The sequence below is a fragment of the Lutra lutra genome, chromosome 13, assembly GCF_902655055.1.
Source record: "Lutra lutra chromosome 13, mLutLut1.2, whole genome shotgun sequence".
In the NCBI taxonomy this organism is placed as follows: Eukaryota; Metazoa; Chordata; class Mammalia; order Carnivora; family Mustelidae; genus Lutra; species Lutra lutra.
Genome location: NC_062290.1, coordinates 88,156,944 through 88,175,344, shown reverse-complemented (window position 1 = coordinate 88,175,344; position 18,401 = coordinate 88,156,944). Strand labels below are relative to the sequence as shown.

The window sequence follows — 18,401 nt, the reverse complement described above, 5'->3', positions numbered from 1 at the left end:
GCTGGGAAGAGACCCCAGAGGTCTTCACTACCTCTCCCTCCCTCCTTCCCTCCCTTCATCTGAGACCAGGAGACTAAAGGAGAACCAGGACCCCAGGACCTTGGGCTCTCAGCTGGAATGGAGTCCTGGGGTTCTAGCTCCCTGCCCCCGGGGTTTGGGGCCTGCTTTATGGGCCTATAACCTGGACAGCTGTTCAGAGTCCTATGCTTAGCATAATACTCTGCTATTGTCAACTTGAAATTCTTTTTTTTTTTTTTTAAAGATTTTATTTATTTATTCGACAGAGAGATCACAAGCAGGCAGAGAGGCAGGCAGAGAGAGAGGAGGAAGCAGGCTCCCTGCTGAGCAGAGAGCCCGATGCGGGGCTCGATCCCAGGACTCTGAGATCATGACCTGAGCCGAAGGCAGCGGCTTAACCCACTGAGCCACCCAGGCGCCCCGTCAACTTGAAATTCTTAATATGTTTTTTAAGAAGGGGCTGCAGATTTTCACTTTGCACTGGACCCCCACAAATCACGGGGCCAGTCATGCCAGGGAGTCTGGGTGACCCAGCACGCTTCCTCTCCTGCCCCCAGCCTTCTCCAGAGAGGCTGGAGACCTGGCACCTGGCCCACAGCCCTGCCTTTTGTGCCCTGCCTCCCCCTCCCCAGTGCCAGGCAGGCCCAGAAGATCTGCAGGCGTGGGAGGAGGGAGGAGAGCCCTGAGCTGGGAAGTAGGGAGGAGCAGGCTGCTGGTCACACCCCAGCTGCTGGCCTGGCAGGAGCCTGTGTCTGGGTGCAGGTACTGGGCAGAGGTAAGGGTGGGATGTAACCTGGTAGGCAGAGGGTTTGGAGGGGAGATCCTAGGCTCAGAGGGACGGCTCTGGAACAGAGACCTGGCCTCGCTCGGGCTCCTGCTGTGGAATGCTGACAAATTAGTGCCTTTCTCCAGGCCTCAGCTTCCTCATCTGTAAAAGGTATTAAAGTAGTCCCTACTGGGGTGCCTGGCGGGCTTGTTGGTAGAGCGTGTGGCTCTTGATCTCAGGGTCATGAGTTCAAGCCCCCAGTAGGCATGGAACCTCCTTAAAAAAAAGAGGGGAAAAAAGTAGTCCCTCCCCATGGGATTTTATGAATTCAGAGAGATGGCCCCAGGGCTGGCACTTGATAGGTGGGACCCGTCATTTTCAAAGGGATCTCCCTGGCTAACCCGGCCCCTGCCCTTGGCAGGGACAGAGGCACTACAAGACCTCTCAGCCCCATCAGCTGCCTCCCTGCCCACAGCCTCATCCCCCGTCTCCAAGGACCAGAGATGGTTCTGATAGGATTTGAACTCACCCCCCTCCCAAGGGGTTACTGCCTCCTCCTGCTCCATCCCCCCAGGAGATGCTGGCTCAGCCCCTGGGCCCAGTGCACAGAGGAATCTCTGTCCTGGTCCTGCCCCCGGGTGGGATGTTTTTTGCTGGGTTGGCCTAAATAATGTGTCTTTCTGGGGTGGTGACTTGGCAGGAATACTCCATCGGCTACTTTCTCTGGGCCAAGAAGGGTGACCCCTGGCTGCTCCGGTGACTGGTTCCGGGCCTGCTGAAGGCTCTCTGAGGCAGCCCCTTCTCGGCCACTGGAGTTCCAGCAGCTTCCGAGAGGTGAGCTGGGGGCAGGAGCTTCCTCCCACCTCTGAGGGGTGTGGTGGGGCTGGGGCACCGTGGTGCATGGCCCCTCTTTGGGGCCCTGTTTTCCTGTCTACAGCCTTGCCCCTTTGTCCCCTTAGCAGGCCTGCTGGGGACTCATCTACTTCATCCTGAGGTTCAGAGGGGAGACTAGGTGAGTCTCACGGCCTAGAAGTGTCGGTGTCATTAGAGGTCTGTTCTCAGAGGGAACTTGGGGCCAGGCCAGGAACTCACATTCACAACTCATCTAGGCAGATGAAGAGAAGATGACAGGTTCTTCTGGATACCGGTGGGCTCCTGTACCTGGGTCACCAGGGCCACCTGACCACTCCAGCCTGCCATTTAGAACCAGCTGCTTCCTGGTTCCAGACCTGTTGCCCAGGTCTCGGGAACACGGGCTTATGGAGAGCTCCTGTTTGCAGGTCCACACCCTCTGGGGACTCTCACTGGCCTCTCTTCCGGAAGCCCTTCCCTTGGGCTCCTTCTCTAGCTGGAGGGAAAGAGGCTCCAGCTTTCAGGCTTGGCTCCCACACTGGCTCTGCCCAGGAGGTAGTGGGGAGACGGGGGCAGGTGTGGACCCCTCTCCGGGCCTTGGTTTTAGTCCATGTAAATTGGGAGCTTTGGTGGTGGGTGAGGAGGTCCTGGTGGGCTCTTCCTAGGGCAAATATTGCTAAGGGTTAAGAAGGGAGGATGGTCACACTCAGGACACCCACTCTGGGACAGGAAGGCCTGACACAGAGGCCACCTCTGCCTGACTGTGGACGGGCAGCCCTGTGGGGAGGACCTGCTCCGGGCAGGGTTCAGGGTAGCTCCAGCACTGGCCAGCCATCCATGAAAGTTCTGCTGTGGGCGTGAGGCAGGCCTGGGGCTTCGGGGCAGAACAGCTCGTGGTTATTCAGTAGACAAGCGTGGGGGAATCCCAGCCTGGGCATCTGCCCTCACCTGAGCCTCACTTTCTCCCTCTGGAGTGTAGCACCCATCTCATAGGTTATTTTATTTCGGGGAGGTCTGTCTGCAAAGTGCTTAGCGCAGGAGAAAGCACCCAACATGCCAGAGCTGTTCTTCTTACCCTGGTGATTACTGACACGGTTGTTCTTGTTCTTGGGGCCCAGGGAAGGGAAGCTGACCCTGAAGCGGAGCCTCCTGGAGTCAGTCTGGGCCCAGAGACATGGCAGGCCTGAGGGGGGAGCTCCAGGTCCGGATTTGGTCCAGGAGCTGGGTTGTTGCACTCTCGATTTCTGGAGTCCGTGTCATCGGCCTGGGGCAGGAAGCAGAGCTGGGGACAGGACGCCCCCACCCCTGGTACAGCCTCCAACCTGCGGGGTGACTCGGGCAAGGGGTTGCTCTCTGAACCCCCAACATCAGGCTTCCCACTGGACAGCCCTGTTTGCTACCCTGTAGCTTTCTGTCTCGGGGCTGGCAGGGCGAGGTTTGGGGGCTGGAGTGGAGTGGGGCTCAGGAACCACATAGAGGTGGACAGCAGGGGTGGCAAGAGGCCTTGAATCCACCTTTGGCTCTCCCCACTGAGCCCCCCTGCCCAGTGGGGGTGTCTCCACAGCCTAGAAGACGGACCTTGGGTCCTCCCTCCACCCCACTTTTGTTTTAATGGAACACAAAGTAGTATTAACTTAACAAATGACTCCATCATGAACAGCCTGGAACTTAACAAAGCAAAAAGTGAAGGTAACACCTACCCCCCTGCCCCATATCTATTCTCCAGGGGGAACTCCTGCCAGTAGTCCAGTATGGATTCTTCCAGACCTTTTGTGTGCATTTACAAATCTACAGATATAAATAGTTGTATTTTTTAGAAATTGTGTTATAGATGCAGTTTTTTTATAAGTTAAAAACTCAGTTTTTAAGTATAAAAACATTGTGTAGCCACTATCTTAAAATTTCTGTAAAATACAGTTAAGCACCCACCCCCCAAAACACAAAAACCCAAAAGCAGCCCATAATATTTATCATTCCGGAAATGACCACTTAAAAAAAAAAAGATTTTATTTACTTATTTGTCAGAATGAGAGAGAGAAATCACAAGCAGGTTCCCAGATGAGGGACTTCATCCCAGGACTGTGGGGTCATGACCTGAGCCCAAGGCAGACACTTAACCGACTGAGCCACCCAGGCATCCCCGGAAATAATCACTCTTAACACTTTATTCACTGACAGGCAGAAGCTATCTCCATATTTTCATTTGATTTATCTCCTCATTCTCTTTTATTTTTTGAATACTGTGATACATACAAATGATGTCATCCATCATACTCATAAGTTATAAAACATAATAATATAACGACCCTCTTAAACCCATGTCCCACTGAAAGACCAGAAGATACAAGAACTGGATGGCTCTGTTTCCTCCTCTCCCCTCCCCTGAGTCCCTGCCTCCCCCACGAAGACAGCTGTGTTCTTGACTTTTGCTGGTTTAAAACTTTAATCATTTCAATAGGCAAAAAGTTAAACCTGTCCCTGGTTGTGAGGGCTGCCATCTATATGCTCAAACAACATAGCATGTAGTTTTATTTGTTTTCTGGGACTGGTCTTTTTCACCACTCATGTTTCTAAAATCCATGTCATTGTAGCTCATTCACTTTTCCCTGCTGTGTAATATCCCACCTGGGCATCCAGACAAGGATACAAATCCATTCTCCTGTTGATATATGGGCTGTTTCCGGTTTTGTGCTATGTCTAGCTCTGCTACTCCCAACGTTGTTGTGCACGTGGCAAGAATTTCTCCAGGATACATATCCAGGAACGGAAAGCATATTTTTACAATTTCCTTTTCCAGAATGATTAACTTCTTTCACTTGCTTTCTTCGCTTGAACGGCCTGTAAATATCCTGGACATTTCTTCCTGGCGGTGCATAGCGCTTCTGCATCCTTCATTCTAGCTGGGCTGCGCCTTTGTGTGTTCGACTAAGTCCCCGTCAGGACTACTATCACATAAAACGATGTTACGAATACCCCGATAACTCTAAGAAGTAACACAACATTTTTAATCCTGACGACACCCCGTCAGGTTGTTCTTATTTTCCAGAGGCAGAGGAAGGGTAAATGATGTGCAAGCCTGAACAGCTAGCAAAGGGCACAGCTAGACTTGAATCCAAGGGAGGTCCCCCGAGTTCACCCACGGTGGCAGGTGGAGACAAGGCTCTGGAGGCCCCTGGTAGGGGAGCCCAGGGAGAAACTCGACTGATTCCAAGCGCAGTGTGCCCCAGGACTCAGTTTCCCCATCCAGGTCCTGGCGGCAATAAAGCGAATAGAAGCGGCTCCGACTCACACTGAAGGGCTCCAGAAGGCTGTTATGTGTGTCGGGGGGGTGGTGGTGGGGGGGTTATTGCCACTACAGGCTGCCCATAGGAGCAAGGGGGGCGCTAGTGCGGTCCCGGCCCGGGGTCGCCCGCCCCTCACCCTTCCCCGCCAGCGCCGCCCCGGGGCGGAGCCACCCGCGGCCCCTCCAGACTCCTCCCGCTTCCCTGGCCTGTGCCCGAGCGGCGGCGGCGGCGCTAGGACCCGCCGGGCGGCGGCTGCGGCGGGGCCTGGGCGGCCGGAGCAGCGCGGACCCCGGCTCTCGGCTCCCGGCGCCATGTGAGGGGGCTCGGGGGCCGCGGGGGGCCGGGCGCTCCCCGGGGGAGGTGAGCGGGCGCCGTGCGGAGGCGGGTAGCGGGAGGGGAGCGCTGCCTGCGCTCCGGGGCGGGGGCGGGGAGCCCCCAGGGCAGGGGTAAGATGCGGGGCCCTAGGTTTCCCCTAGACCCACTCCCGGCAGCCGCGCCTGGAGATCCCGGTCCTCGCGCCCATGGGCTGTCGCAGGGTTCGCGGGGCCCCTGCCGCCTACTACCTCGTTAGAGCTCGGGGACCTGCCGCCGTCCTGCCTCCCTCCTCTTCCCAGCTGGGGCTAGGGCTGTGGACAGTGCGGGAACTGGGGGAGGTCGTCAGCGCAAGAGGGGGCGTAGAGGGTGAGTCGTACCCCGCCAGTGGACCCACGGGCTCCGCGACCCACCATGTAGACATTAGGAGCCTCCCTCCCCCTTCTCCCCACAGCCCTCCTCCCACGAGGCTCGTGGGGGCGTCTCGACCCTGCCGGAGGACTCCCCCACGCCGAGAGTGGCAAAGCCCCCAAACAGAGAGCAGGGTGTGGCCCCCACCCTTAGCGCAGGGACTCAGCCCTCCTGCTCTGCCAGCCTCGGGGCTGAGGCCACACTCCTGGCCTCGCGCTCTGGGCTGCCAACTCCCCAGGCCTCCCCAGCCTGAGCAAGTCGCTCCCCAGCAGGCCTGCTCCCTAGTGCTAGGCCGGTGCTGAGCACACACTTGGTGGCCTCTGGCCCATTCCAGCCCGTGGAGATCCTGGAGGGAGATCCTGGCAAGCTCAGCCCCAGGCTGCTCCCTGAGAACAAGCCTGTAAACAAGGCTCCCCAGAAGACTCTGGGCAGCTCTGCCTCTCTGAACCTCAGTCTCCTAATCTGTGAAATGGGGAATAAGAGTCCTTCCCTTGCAGCGTTGCCGGGAGGATGGGGTGAGTGGGTGATGCGCAGTGTGGCTCCCTGCACACCTTCCTCCATATTAGAGGGAAGTGGCTAGGCTAGGTGTCGGAGAAGGGGCAGTGTTTCCCTCGCAAGCTCAAGGTGAGGCAGGCCCCCAACAATGAATAACCACGAGATGAACAGCTACTGACAGGCACTGACCAAGCACTTTCAAGCCCGGTGCTTCCCTTGCCACATCTGCTTGAATCCTTTCAACAACCCTGTAAGTTACCTACTCTTATTATTCCCATTTCAGAGATGAGGAAACTGAGGCTCAGAGAGGTCACATGGCTTGCCCGAGGCCCCTCAGCCAGTAAGTGGTGGAACCGGGATTCGCACTGGCACCTGAGATGCTGTGACCATGGCCTTCTCAGAGCAGGATTGTGACGGGGCTGACCAGAGGGTCGGTGGTCCTGGCTGAGGGCACTGCTCAGGCAAAGGTGGGAAAGTAGGGGTGGGCCTGGGAACTGGAGAGCCGTGGTGTTTCTGGAGCATGGGGCATGAGAAGGAAACGGTAGTGAGAGGAGAGGCTCCGCTCAGAGACAGCTGGACCGTGAGGGCCTGGACGGCCAGAGGGTCAACGTTGATGGGTGCGACACTGGGATTCTGGACTCCGCCTTGCGCCATAACGGGCTGTGAGTCCAAAGACAGGCTGCTTTTCTTTTCTAATGAGCCTCAGTTTCCTGATCTGTATCGCGGGCACTGGACCCAGTGAGAGGCCGGGTGAACTCCCTGATGGGCCCTCCCGCCCGGGAGAAATCTGAGACCTGGCCGGGGAGGAGGGGGGCTCCCGCGGAGAAGGGGCGGGGCCGGGAAGTGGGCGGAGTCGGGGACCAACCAATCAGGAGCGGCATTGGGGGGAGCCTCCTTTGGCCTGAGGTTCTATGGCTATTCCTGGTGGCAGTATAGGAGTAAACAGCGGCCAGGTCAGGGGGCGGAGATAGTGGCGGGAGCTGGGAGGCCCCTGGAGGGGAGGACAGAGCTGGGGAGCCCGGGGCCCTGTTTGTCCCTCTGCACATTCTTCCTCTGTCCTTGAATCTGCTGAAGGTGGCTGGTTGCAAGTACTTACTCCCTTTTGACAGGTGGGGAAATTGAGGTCTGGAGGGGAGCTAGGGCCTGTGAGAATGTCCCCTCGTAGCGCCGGCCGCTGAGGGCAGATGGGCAGGAAGGAAGGGCTGTCCTGGGCTGCATCATCACTGGAGGCCCCCCAACACCCCACCCCCGAGGGTGGGGCTGTGATTATAGCTCATTGGTGAGTTGTGCCCTTAACTCCCCAAGATCTCATTGTTAATTAGCAGAATCATTCACTGAACCTCCTGCACCCAATCCCGTGGCTTTGGAGGCACAGGGGGAGAGTGTGACTGAAGATCTGTGCCCACCCCACCCTCAGAGAGCTCTTAACCTAGCCAGGAGGTGATACACAGGAAGTTGCTGGCCTACCCCAGGCTTGGAGGATGAGAGGGCATGAGCAGGGTGCAAGAGGGCAGCTGTTCTAGATAGAAGGGACAGTTTGTGCAAGATCTGGAAGGGTGCCTGTGCAGAGGAGTCTGGGCACCTAGAAGGAATATTGCTTTATTCCAAGGCTGCAGGGGCCTCAGTCAGGGTCTGGGATAGGAATGCATGGGGCTCTTGCTGGGTGGGGGACAAGCCCCCAGCAGGGGAGTGAACTTTAAGGCCTGCTGGCTGTCTAGAAGAGCTAAGGTATGGGGAGGTCCCTGCTCAGGGAGCAGAGTGGGAGAGAACAAGGGGCAAGGAGAGAGGCATGGCTCTGCCACCACCCGGCTCTGTGACCACGGGCAGGTTCCTGCCCTTTCTGGGTCTCACTACCTCCCTCTGCAAAATGAAGAGCCTTGAAGTCATGGGTGGGTAGGAGGGCTGGTGGGGTGGGGAGGGTGTAGCCTTTGACCAGCTGTGCTAGAGGGAGAGCTCCCAAGCTGTAACCTTTCTGTGACTTGCAGGTGTGACCCCACATCCCTGCCCCCTGGGCCACCTGCAGGACGCCGGGCCCTGCCCCTCAGCAGACGCCGGAGAGACATGAGTAGCAACAAAGTAAGTCCCCCTTCACTTCTTGTCTCCCTCTCAGCCTTTTGCTTCCTCAGCGAAATGGGCTCCTTTGGACCTGCCTCAGACCCAGGCCACCACCAGTGTCTCTCCCCTACCAAGAAGTGCCTGATGCCTGAGAGGCCATGGCTTGAGCTCTGCTGTGGCCACTGATCTCTGGCTTTGGCCAAGCCCCTGTCTCTCTCCGGACTTGGTCCACCTCTCTCTTCCTAGTTTTGACTGGTCCATCTGTGGTAAAGGGTGGGCCGAGAAGGTGACTGTAAAGGGTGTGGGGAGAAGGGGCAATGGTCAGAGTCAAAGAGGACAGGATGTTGTGAGCATCACCTTGAGGGTGTCAGAGTGATCCATGCATTCATGTTTTCCTGAGCACCTACTATGTGCCCGACCCCATGCACCCCTTTCCAGGGATCCACTGCAGAGCCCGAGGGTTGGAGTAGTGTGATATGGGCATATCGATCTGGGTCTGATTGGGAGAGGGAAAGCACACAGTCATTTGAACAGGGAAAGATTAGGGGAAAGGATTCTCCACAACAGCCAGGCATCAGAGTAACGAGGACTTGGAATTCTAAGGAATACGGGAAGGAGCAGGCTCCAACTGCAGGGCTGAGGTCCAGGGCACAACTCTGGCCCACGGGATGGCAGAGAACCCACTGTGGCCCTGGGCCAGTGGAGTTGGCCTAAAGTTGTCATAAAACCACTCCCTGGGTCACAGGGAAGGCTGCCACTCCCAAGAGGCACTCAGAGCCCATACAGAACTGCTCCGGGGAGGGAGCTTATGGCCTCTGGTGTTTGAGTGTACAGCCTGAGCTGAACTCTGGAGAAGCTGTGATCACAGCGGGAGCTGGAGGCACTCTGCTCCCAGCCTGCCTGAAGGCAAGGGAGGGGGGTTGGAGGGGAGCTGCAGAGTGCATCCAGCTGCTAGCTGCTGGCAGCTCCTGGCCACCAGGAACTGGGGCTGGAGCAAGTGCTGTGGGAGCCCTGTACTGTGGAGGGGCAAGGGCATGGACCACATGACAGGCCCCCCAGCCGCAGGAAGCAAACTCCTTTTCTCCTGCACTGCCTCTCCAGTGCCATTTACCAACAAAGCTCAATCTGCAACTAACTGGCAAAGAAATACATGTAAGGGCCCAGGTCCATTTTTGCAGAGCAGGCAAAGAGGGTGAGCTTGGACCTGAGAGGCGATACATGAACAAGCAGCACGGGGATCTTAGCACAAGGAGCCAGGACTTCCAGATCTTGCCTGGCCGTGCAGGGCCTGGGCGGATTAATCCCAGCAGATACTTTGTATATCCCTTTCCTGCCCTGTCGGTGGTGACACGGTGGGCCCTGAGTGCCCATGCACCGCAATTCCTGACCAGATCCATCCCCTCCAGGCTTAATGAAAGATAAATAAATTACAGAGAGTTCCTGTTTGGGGAAGACCTTGGGCCCTGTCCCTTGAACGCCCCAGCTGTCTCCAAGCATCTTTCCAAGCTGTCCCCGGAGGGATCCCTCTGACACATGCAATCCAATCCGGCGAATCCTCCCTGAGAACCCTCTGGGCTTCTGTAATCCGGGAGCTGGGATATGGTGGCCATTGAGGCTGTCTCGGTCCCAGCCCTCAGAGGTTATGGTCTATCGGGGCAGGGAGAGGAGGATGGCAGTTTGAATGCAGTGTGACCGGTGCTGGGATGGGGCTGCTCAGGGGGCCAGAGGGGGTAGTGTCTGAGCTGGTCTGGAAGGATGAGCAGGAGGGAGCAGGGCAAGGCAGGTGGCAAGGACGAGGCGGAGGCCTGTGTGGTGGCTGGGCGCTCAGTGGCCTCTCCCCTCTCTAGGAGCAGCGCTCAGCGGTGTTCGTGGTCCTCTTCGCCCTCATCACCATCCTCATCCTCTACAGCTCCAACAGTGCCAGTGAGGTCTTCCATTACGGCTCCCTGCGGGGCCGCACCCGCAAGCCCATCAACGTCAGGAAGTGGAGCATCACGGACGCATACGTCCCGATTCTCGGCAACAAGGTAGCGCGACAGCTCTGGGGAGCTCCCTGAGACTGGGCTGACGGCTGACCCACCCCACGGGCCACCATCTCTGTTCCCACTTCCTCTACCTCTTCTCTCTGCTACTTCCATTCTTCCTAAATGAGAGTCAAGGCCCTGGCTTCCAGTTCCTTCAGCCCCCTGTTGGTTGTGTGACCTCGAACAGGTGCCCTTGTCCCCCTCTGGGCCTCCATTTTCTTCAAGGTCCCATTTTTAGCCCTGATACCCTACTGCCTAGTGAGTCAGAATCCCTAAGGAGGGATGTCTCTGGTTTTCCCTGATCTCTGTCCCTGCTGGGGAGTCCACACAGGGTTTGGAAGCTGAGCACTGGAGGGCTTGACAATACAGAAACAGTCATAATAATGGCTGTGCTTTATCAGTTGCCTGCTGTGTGCTGGGTACTGTAATTAGCGGTAATCATCATACCGACCCTGTGAGGTCAGCATTGTTAGCTCCCTTGAAGAGATGGAGAAACCAAGACTCAGTCACTTGTCCAAAGCCACACAGCCAGGGAGGGGAGGAGCTACGGTATTGCCCCCGCACCTCCCAGACGTGCAGCTCAGTAGAGAACCCAAACATTTTTCCCAGGACTTCTGTTTGCCTTGCGTAGCCATGAGACTGACGTTGTGTTTTTGGGATCCACCCTAGAAGCCTCTAAGCCCTAAATGTTTTCTAGGAGAACAAGGAGATAATCGTTGGCCTGGAATATGGACTCCACCTTCCAGGAGGAGGAGGTCTTCCAATCTGTGCCTGCCTCCCTCCCCTCCCTCACAAATCCTCCTGAATTTCTCAGGATCTGAATACACGCTTACTGGAAAGGGCCCATTAGCAGGTCTTCAGAGACAGATCAGCATCTGTCTCTAGACCCTAAGAGACCCTAAGAACTCTTAAAATAAAAATAATGGAACCTGAAAAAAAGCAGAAGAGCTTGAGAGTGGGCGACATGGAAAAAAGGGAATGAGGCAGCACTGGGCTTATAGACAGGGATGCCAGTAGAGCTCGGGAAAGCTGGAACAGTCATCATTTGAGGTCCGTGGGATCTGCCATCAGATCTCAGAGTAAGGATTCAGGGAGGACTGCCTGAAGGAGGTAGCTCCTGAGCTTGGGCTTAAAGGGTAAACAGGAATTCCACGGCAAGAAATTAGGCCCCAGAAAACATGTGGTTCTGACTCATTTACCAGTGGGGAAACAAAGGCCCAGAGGGGCTTCCACACCCTGTCCGGACTGACAAGGTGGGGTTTTGTTTGTGGGTGGTGCGGAAATGTCATGGGTGCCCTGGGGAGGATGTCCTCTTAGGGGAACTGGACTGGGCTGGGGCTCTGTGGCCATGTAGACCTGGGTTCCTACCCAGGTACTATCCTTCTCTGCTGTGTGACTTTGGGGATATCCCTGCATGACTGTCCTGTCCTCCTGTTCCTTCACTCTGCCCCAGCCGAGTGGCCTTCTTTTGCCTCTCAACACACTGTGGTCATTCCCATTTCAGAACCTCTGGTCCTGCTGTTTTTCTTGCCTTGTTAACTTTCCTACGTGGTTCCTTTTCATCTTCCAGGTCTCAGCTCCGAGGGCCCCCCACCGCCCTGCCCTGCCAGATGATCTTCCTAGAGTAGCCCCCACTCCTGTCCCTCTTGATCCCTTGCCCAAACTGCATTGTCTTTGTAGCACGTTTCACTCACCACCTGCCATTAGTTTTTTAGTTGTTCACTGTCTCTCTGATCATGAGCCTTTTGAAGGCAGAAGGGGGGTCCCTTTTATTCATTGCTCTGTCCCTGATATTTGGCCATTAGCCAGTTGCTATAATATTTATTGTCAAAGGAACAGCCTTCGGTTTCCTTGTCTTTAAAATGGGCAAAATAGGGTTACCTGGGTGGCTCGTTCAGTTGGGTGTTTGACTCTCGATTGTGGCTCTGGCCACGATCTTGAGCCCGACGTCGGGCTCCATGCTTCGCGTCGAGCCTGCTTAAGATTCTTTCTCTCCCTCTGCCCACCCCTCCCCCCATCACACTCTCTAAATAAATAAATAAAAATAAATAAGTAAGTAAAATAAAATAGGCAAATTAATTCCTGCCTCCCAAGAGGCCTGGGTGTACAGAGCATAGGGCCTGGCATTGAGTGGACATGACAGACGGTGTTGACTTTGCTCGCCCCCTCCCAGACGCTGCCCTCCCGGTGCCACCAGTGTGTGATCATCACCAGCTCTAGCCACCTGCTGGGAACCAAGCTCGGCCCCGAGATTGAGCGAGCCGAGTGCACAATCCGCATGAACGACGCGCCCACCACGGGCTACTCAGCCGACGTAGGCAACAAGACCACCTTCCGTGTGGTCGCCCATTCCAGCGTGTTCCGTGTGCTGCGGAGGCCCCAGGAGTTTGTCAACCGGACCCCCGAAACCGTGTTCATCTTCTGGGGGCCCCCGAACAAGATGCAGAAGCCCCAGGGCAGCCTTGTGCGTGTCATCCAGCGGGCAGGCCTGGTGTTCCCCAACATGGAGGCCTATGCCGTCTCTCCCGGCCGCATGCGCCAGTTTGACGACCTGTTCCGGGGTGAGACGGGCAAGGACAGGTACCAGCCTCCTGCCTGCCCCCTCTGGCCAGCCCCTTGCTCCCCGTCAGCATTCTCTGCCGGAGGGCCTGCTGTACCCAGCATGCACTGCTCTGAGGGTGTGATCACTTCCTGCCACCCTCTGGTCACGTTTTCCAGGGGAATTTTCTTCATGTCCAGACCCTAGCAGGAGTTACTTCCAACATACTCTGCACTGTCATGTCTCCCCAGGAGGACTTCCTCCCAGCATGCATTGCTCCGAGGGAACAGGGCTCCCAGCATGCTCTGCTCTAAGGTGGCATACGCCTAGCATCTTTCTAGGAGAGCTCCCAATGGCTCATGGCCGGTATTCACTGAACCGAGCATGTCTTACTTTAGTCATATAGTTGCTCCCAGCATGATCTATCCTAAGAATATATCTTTGCCAGCATGTCCTTTTCTGGCTGATCTCTCCAAAAAAGCTAGGCCAGTGCTATCCAGTAGAAATATAATGCAAGCCATATATGTAACTTAAATTTCTGTAGTAGCCAAATTAATAAAGTAAAAAGAAACAGGTGAAATTAATCTTAATATATTTTATTTAACCCAATACATCCAGCATATAGATCCTATACTTTGTTTTATCCCTAAATAGTTAAGATTTGAAGGAGCTATTGTAAATTGTATTTAAAGTTTTAGGGGGTTCCCAATTACTCATTGCTAATATACAGAAATACGATTGATTTTTGTGTCTTGACTTTGTATCCTATAATCCTGCCAAACTTACTTACTGGTTCTGGGAGATTTTTCCAGGTTCATTGGGATTTTCTATACATGTAATCATATCATAAGGACATGTAATTCAGAACAGTTTTATTTCTTCCTTTCCAGTGGTATGCTTCTTATTTCTTTTTCTTGCCTTATTACATTGGCTAGGACTTTTGACACAAGGTCAGATTGTATGGAGAGTGGTGAGAGTAGACATCCTTGGCCTTGGTCTCGGTCTTAGTGGGAAAACATTTGGTCTTTCATCATTGAATAAGATGTTAGCTGTAGAGTTTTTAGCTGTCCTTTATTGAGTTGAAGAAGTTCCCTTCTCTAACTGGTTAAGAGTTTTCATCATTATTGGATATTAAGTTTTATCAAGTGTTTTTCTGTATCAGTTGATATGCTTATGTGGTTTTCCTTAAGGCTATAAGTATGGTGGATTATGCCACCATGTATATTTTTGAATATTGATTGATTTTTGAATATTGAGTCAGACTTGTATTATTAGAGTAAACTTCACTTGGTTGTAGTGTATTATTTTATATATTGCTGGATATGATATGCTAATATTTTGTTGAGATTTTTGTGTCTGTGTTCACAAGAGATATCAATCTGTAGTTTTCTACTGTCTTTGCCTGGCTTTGGTCTTATGGGTAATGCTGGCCTCAGAAAAATGTGTAGAATTGGTGTTATTTCTTCTTTAAATGTTTGGTAGAATTTGCCAGTGAAACTGTCTAGGCCTGGAGAGTTCTTTTTTGAAGGTTTTGAACGATGAATTCAGTTTCTTAATAGTCACACATACTCAGGTTAATCTGTTTCATATTGGCTGAGTTTTGGTTTCATCTTGATTTTCAAGGAATTGGCCTATTTCATCTAAGTTGGGAAATTTATGTACATAATTGTTTATGGTTTGCTTACCGCCCTTCCATATCTGCAGGGTCTGTGAGGATAGTCTCTGTTTTATTCTTGATATTGGTAATTTATGTCTTTTCTCTTTTTCTTTGTCAGTCTCCTGAGAGGTTTATTTTCTATTTAAACTTCCCAAAGGGGGTGCCTGGGTGGCTCAGTTGTTAAGCGTCTGCCTTCGGCTCAGGTCATGATCCCAGGGGTTCTGGGACTGAGTTCCACATCGGGCTCCCTGCTCGGTGGGAAGCCTGCTTCTCCCTCTCCCTCTGCTGCTCCCCCTGCTAGTGTTCCCTCTCTCGCTGTGTCTCTCTCTGTCAAATAAATAAATAAAATCTTTAAAAAAAAAACAAAAAAACAAAAAACTTTCCAAAGAACCACCTTCCATTAAATATATCCAAACTATTTTTAGTTAAACATACAGTCAAAAACCACCAGTGACATTTTCTGTGTGTGTGTATGTGTGTGTGTGTTTTATTTGACAGATAGAGAGATCACAAGTAGGCAGAGAGACAGGCAGAGAGAGAGAGAGGGAAGCAGGCTCCCTGCTGAGCAGAGAGCCCAATGCGGGACTTGATCTCAGGACCCTGGGATCATGACCTGAGCCGAAGGCAGAGGCTTTAACCCACTGAGTCACTCAGGTGCCCCTGTGTGTGTGTTTTTAAAGATTTTATTTATTTGACAGAGAGAGATCACAAGTAAGGAGAGGGGCAGGCAGAGAGTGAGGGGGAAGCAGGCTCCCTGCTGAGCCTGCTTCCTGAGCCCATTGCAGGCTCGATCCCAGGACCCTGAGATCATGACCTAAGCCAAAGGCAGAGGCTTAACCCACTGAGCCACCCAGGTGCCCCAATTTTCTGTGTTGGTTTTTTTTTTTTTTCACACTAAAACATCCCATGCGTATTTTACACTGATGGCACATTTCAGCCACAAGTTGCGCCCACATGTGGCCCCTGGCTGCTGTAGTGGGCAGCTCAGCTCTAGACCCTTGGCTCCTTCCTATGCCTTGCTCTGAACCTGGGGTCACAGCATGACCTCTGATGAGTCTCCCATTAGGTGTTTGCTCCTAGCGTGGTGACAGCAGCTTCTAGCAAGTTCCATCAAGCAAGACCATGAGTCTAGTAAGTTCATGGTCACTTGCAACTTGCCCTGCTGTGACTAAATCTCCAGGAGTTGATTCCCAGCATGCGCTGTTCCTCCAGAGGAGCTCTCTCCACACCCCTCATCCCTGCCCAGACAAGCCCTCTGCCAGTATGTTACATGCTCCCACAGTGGGGCTGGACTAGGGGGTCCCTGAAGTGGGGGCAGGGACCCTAGGGCAGGGGAGGGAGAGTTCTGGGAAACTCCAGGTGGGTTGACCATTCCTTCCCATCCGCATGCCCCCTCTCTGCCCGCAGGGAGAAGTCCCATTCGTGGTTGAGCACCGGCTGGTTCACCATGGTCATAGCGGTGGAGCTGTGTGACCACGTGCATGTCTATGGCATGGTCCCCCCGGACTACTGCAGGTGAGCCCCCCTCCAACAACAACCAGTCACTGGCTTCAGGATGGAACCCCGGAGATTTTGGCTGGGGGGTGCCTTTGAGGGCTTCTGTTTTATGGCATTCAAACCGCTCTGCAGAGATCTAGGCTTCTACCTTTGGGGGCCTCCCCCCAACTCAGCCAGAGTCCAGAGTTCGTATATTAATAACTATCATTAATATTATCACATGACAAGCCCGCTAGGTGACAGTGTTCTTCACCGAGTGCTGACCGTGTTCCAAGCCTGGCTACATTTGTTACGTCATTTACTCCTCACAGGGACCCTAATGGATAGTTGCTTTATTCTTTCTGTTCCATAGATGAGAAAAACTGAGGAAGGCATTTTGTGAGTGGCCTAAGGTCCCACAAACAGTAAGCACTGGGGCCAGGCTCCAGAGCCTTATTTCTTACCACTACCCTACACTACCACCCTCTTAAGGAAAGGAAAAATTTCAATCATATTCAAAACAAAACAAAACAAAAACCCCCACAAAGTTGGATGGTCATAAACCTAGTCCATCCTACATCCATTTTACAGATGGGGAAACTGAGGCCCTGGGAGGGGCAGGGATTTCCCCCGCTGAAGTCCTCTAGCAAGTCAGGAGCTGGAAGGGCTGGGCCCCGCTGGTGCCTCCTGTGCCCTGACGGCTCCCATCTGCTCTGCCCCAGCCAGCGGCCCCGCCTCCAGCGCATGCCCTACCACTACTATGAGCCCAAGGGGCCGGACGAGTGTGTCACCTACATCCAGAATGAGCACAGCCGCAAGGGCAACCACCACCGCTTCATCACTGAGAAGAGGGTCTTCTCTTCCTGGGCCCAGCTGTACGGGATCACCTTCTCCCATCCCTCCTGGACCTAGGCCACCCCGCCTGTGGACCTCCCACGGGGTGGGGGGGGAAGGCGGGAGAGACCACTCTCTCCGCCCAGCCACTCAACCAAGGGCCATCTCCTGGCCAATCAAAGCTGGCCGGAGTACCTTCGGGCCAATGAGGGCCTTGTATCCTCCAGCCAGTGAGGGCCTGGGGGTGTCTCTTGGCCAATCAGGGATTTGGATTTGAGCTATGTGGTTAATCAGGGGTGTTGGAGGTATTTCTTGTCCAGTCAGGGTCTGAGTAGTCAATCAGGGTATTTCTTGAAGTTATCTGAGGCTAAGGACATGTGCTTTCCCATGAGGCCTTGGTTCAGAGCCCCAGGATGGACACCGCCCCTCCCCCATCACTCCCTGTTGGCTGGGACAGTGGGGTCCTGTCCTGCAGAGCTGGGAACTCTGCTGCTCCCTCACTTCCCAGAGCCAGAAAGAGAGGTTGCATGGGAGTGGGAGCTGTGTCTGGAGGCCAGGCCAAGGGCATTTGGGAGCTTGTCAGGGGGATTTTAGAGGTAGGAGCCAGCATCTGGGTCTTGGCTCTGCGCTGAGTGGCTTTGGAAAAAACTCTTGCCCTCTCTCTGGTCGCTCTCCTGCCTGTGTCAGGTTCTAACGTGGAGTCTGAGGCCCCCTTCCCACTTTCCCCACTGACCTCCTTGGGTCTGTCTTCCCTAAGACGGACCCCTCCCGCCACCACCCCCTTGCTGGGGGGCTCAGCTCCTTGGGGGTCTGGAGTCCTCTTCCTCACCTCCTCCTGGAAACTTAGGGTATTTTTGCATAAACTCCCACAGGGTTTGGGGGGGTGGGATCTAATAGGAAAGGAACAAACCTTCAGCGGTTTCTGTAGTCCCTCCACTCAGCTGCCATTAGTTTGGCTCTTAAAGAGCCAGGCTCCCTTTTCTGCCATCTAGCAGTCAGGCTTTCCACCTGTTGGAGTAGCCTTCAGGGTACTTCAAAGAGGGGTAATCCCAGACAAACTGGGGTTTCACATAGCCCCTTTTTCTGCAGCTGCTGGAGTCATCCAAGGGTCTCCCCTCAGATGGGCCTGGGAAGGCTCTCAGGGCCCGGGAGCCCCATTGCCTGGGTTCTGCCCCCTCACTCTACACCAGGCACTTTATTGCTGGACCTCAGTGGGGTGGACTTGCCCCTGCTCTTCCAGAGTCCAGAAGGGAAGACTGGAGGGCTTCCTGGAGGAGGCTGTGGAGCGGGAGGGGTCAGGTGGAGAGGAAGAGGCCAGCAGCAAGCCTTTGCACATTGGGGTGGGGGCTGGGAGCCGGCGACTACCCCAGACTCTGTTTTGTAATGATTTGTTCAGGAATAAATGCGTCTAAATTCTGGTTCCATTTCCTGTGTCTCTGGGATCGAGCTTGGCTCCCTCTGGCCTGGCTATGGGCTTCCTCAGGACAGTGCCCATGCCCTCCAGCCTGGGAGCTCACACACAGGATGGCTAGCTTCCGCAGCCTGCCAGTGAGTCCTGCGTTTTGTAGCTTGGGTGGAGACCTGGGAGCTCCAGAGGTGTTCAGTTCCCGAACTAAGCCCACCTGGCTGTTCCAGTCCCTCCTCCCACTTCCTGTGTGACCTCAGGCAAGTCATCTCA

At 54.4% G+C, this 18,401-nt stretch overlaps 1 protein-coding gene across 9 annotated transcripts; it reads left to right on the top strand.

Annotated features, from left to right (window-relative positions):
* The first annotated feature begins 1,173 nt into the window (after positions 1 to 1,173).
* On the top strand, positions 1,174 to 18,147 carry ST6GALNAC6 (ST6 N-acetylgalactosaminide alpha-2,6-sialyltransferase 6). Of its 9 annotated transcripts, none has more exons than XM_047700266.1 (7): positions 5,134 to 5,280; positions 6,422 to 6,478; positions 8,124 to 8,214; positions 10,041 to 10,220; positions 12,391 to 12,797; positions 15,821 to 15,928; positions 16,612 to 16,952. In XM_047700266.1, exons 2-7 carry the CDS (start codon positions 6,453 to 6,455, stop codon positions 16,799 to 16,801), a joined length of 1,002 nt encoding a protein of 333 aa, XP_047556222.1. In that variant the 5' UTR covers positions 5,134 to 5,280; positions 6,422 to 6,452; the 3' UTR covers positions 16,802 to 16,952. The 9 variants fall into 9 exon arrangements, with proteins under 9 accessions (XP_047556218.1, XP_047556215.1, XP_047556222.1 ...); XM_047700267.1 differs by lacking the exons at positions 5,134 to 5,280; positions 6,422 to 6,478 and adding exons at positions 7,277 to 7,417; positions 16,263 to 16,288 and having other exon boundaries at positions 16,612 to 16,753; XM_047700262.1 differs by lacking the exons at positions 5,134 to 5,280; positions 6,422 to 6,478 and adding an exon at positions 1,174 to 1,618 and having other exon boundaries at positions 16,616 to 18,147.
* The last annotated feature ends 254 nt before the right edge of the window (positions 18,148 to 18,401 follow it).

Bases quoted from the DNA above. Each gene is read 5' to 3' on its own strand.
- ST6GALNAC6 (XM_047700262.1), top strand. The intron at 10,221-12,390 runs GTAGCGCGACAG...GCCCCCTCCCAG, and splicing joins TCCCGATTCTCGGCAACAAG to ACGCTGCCCTCCCGGTGCCA. The intron at 12,798-15,820 runs GTACCAGCCTCC...CTCTGCCCGCAG, and splicing joins GGTGAGACGGGCAAGGACAG to GGAGAAGTCCCATTCGTGGT.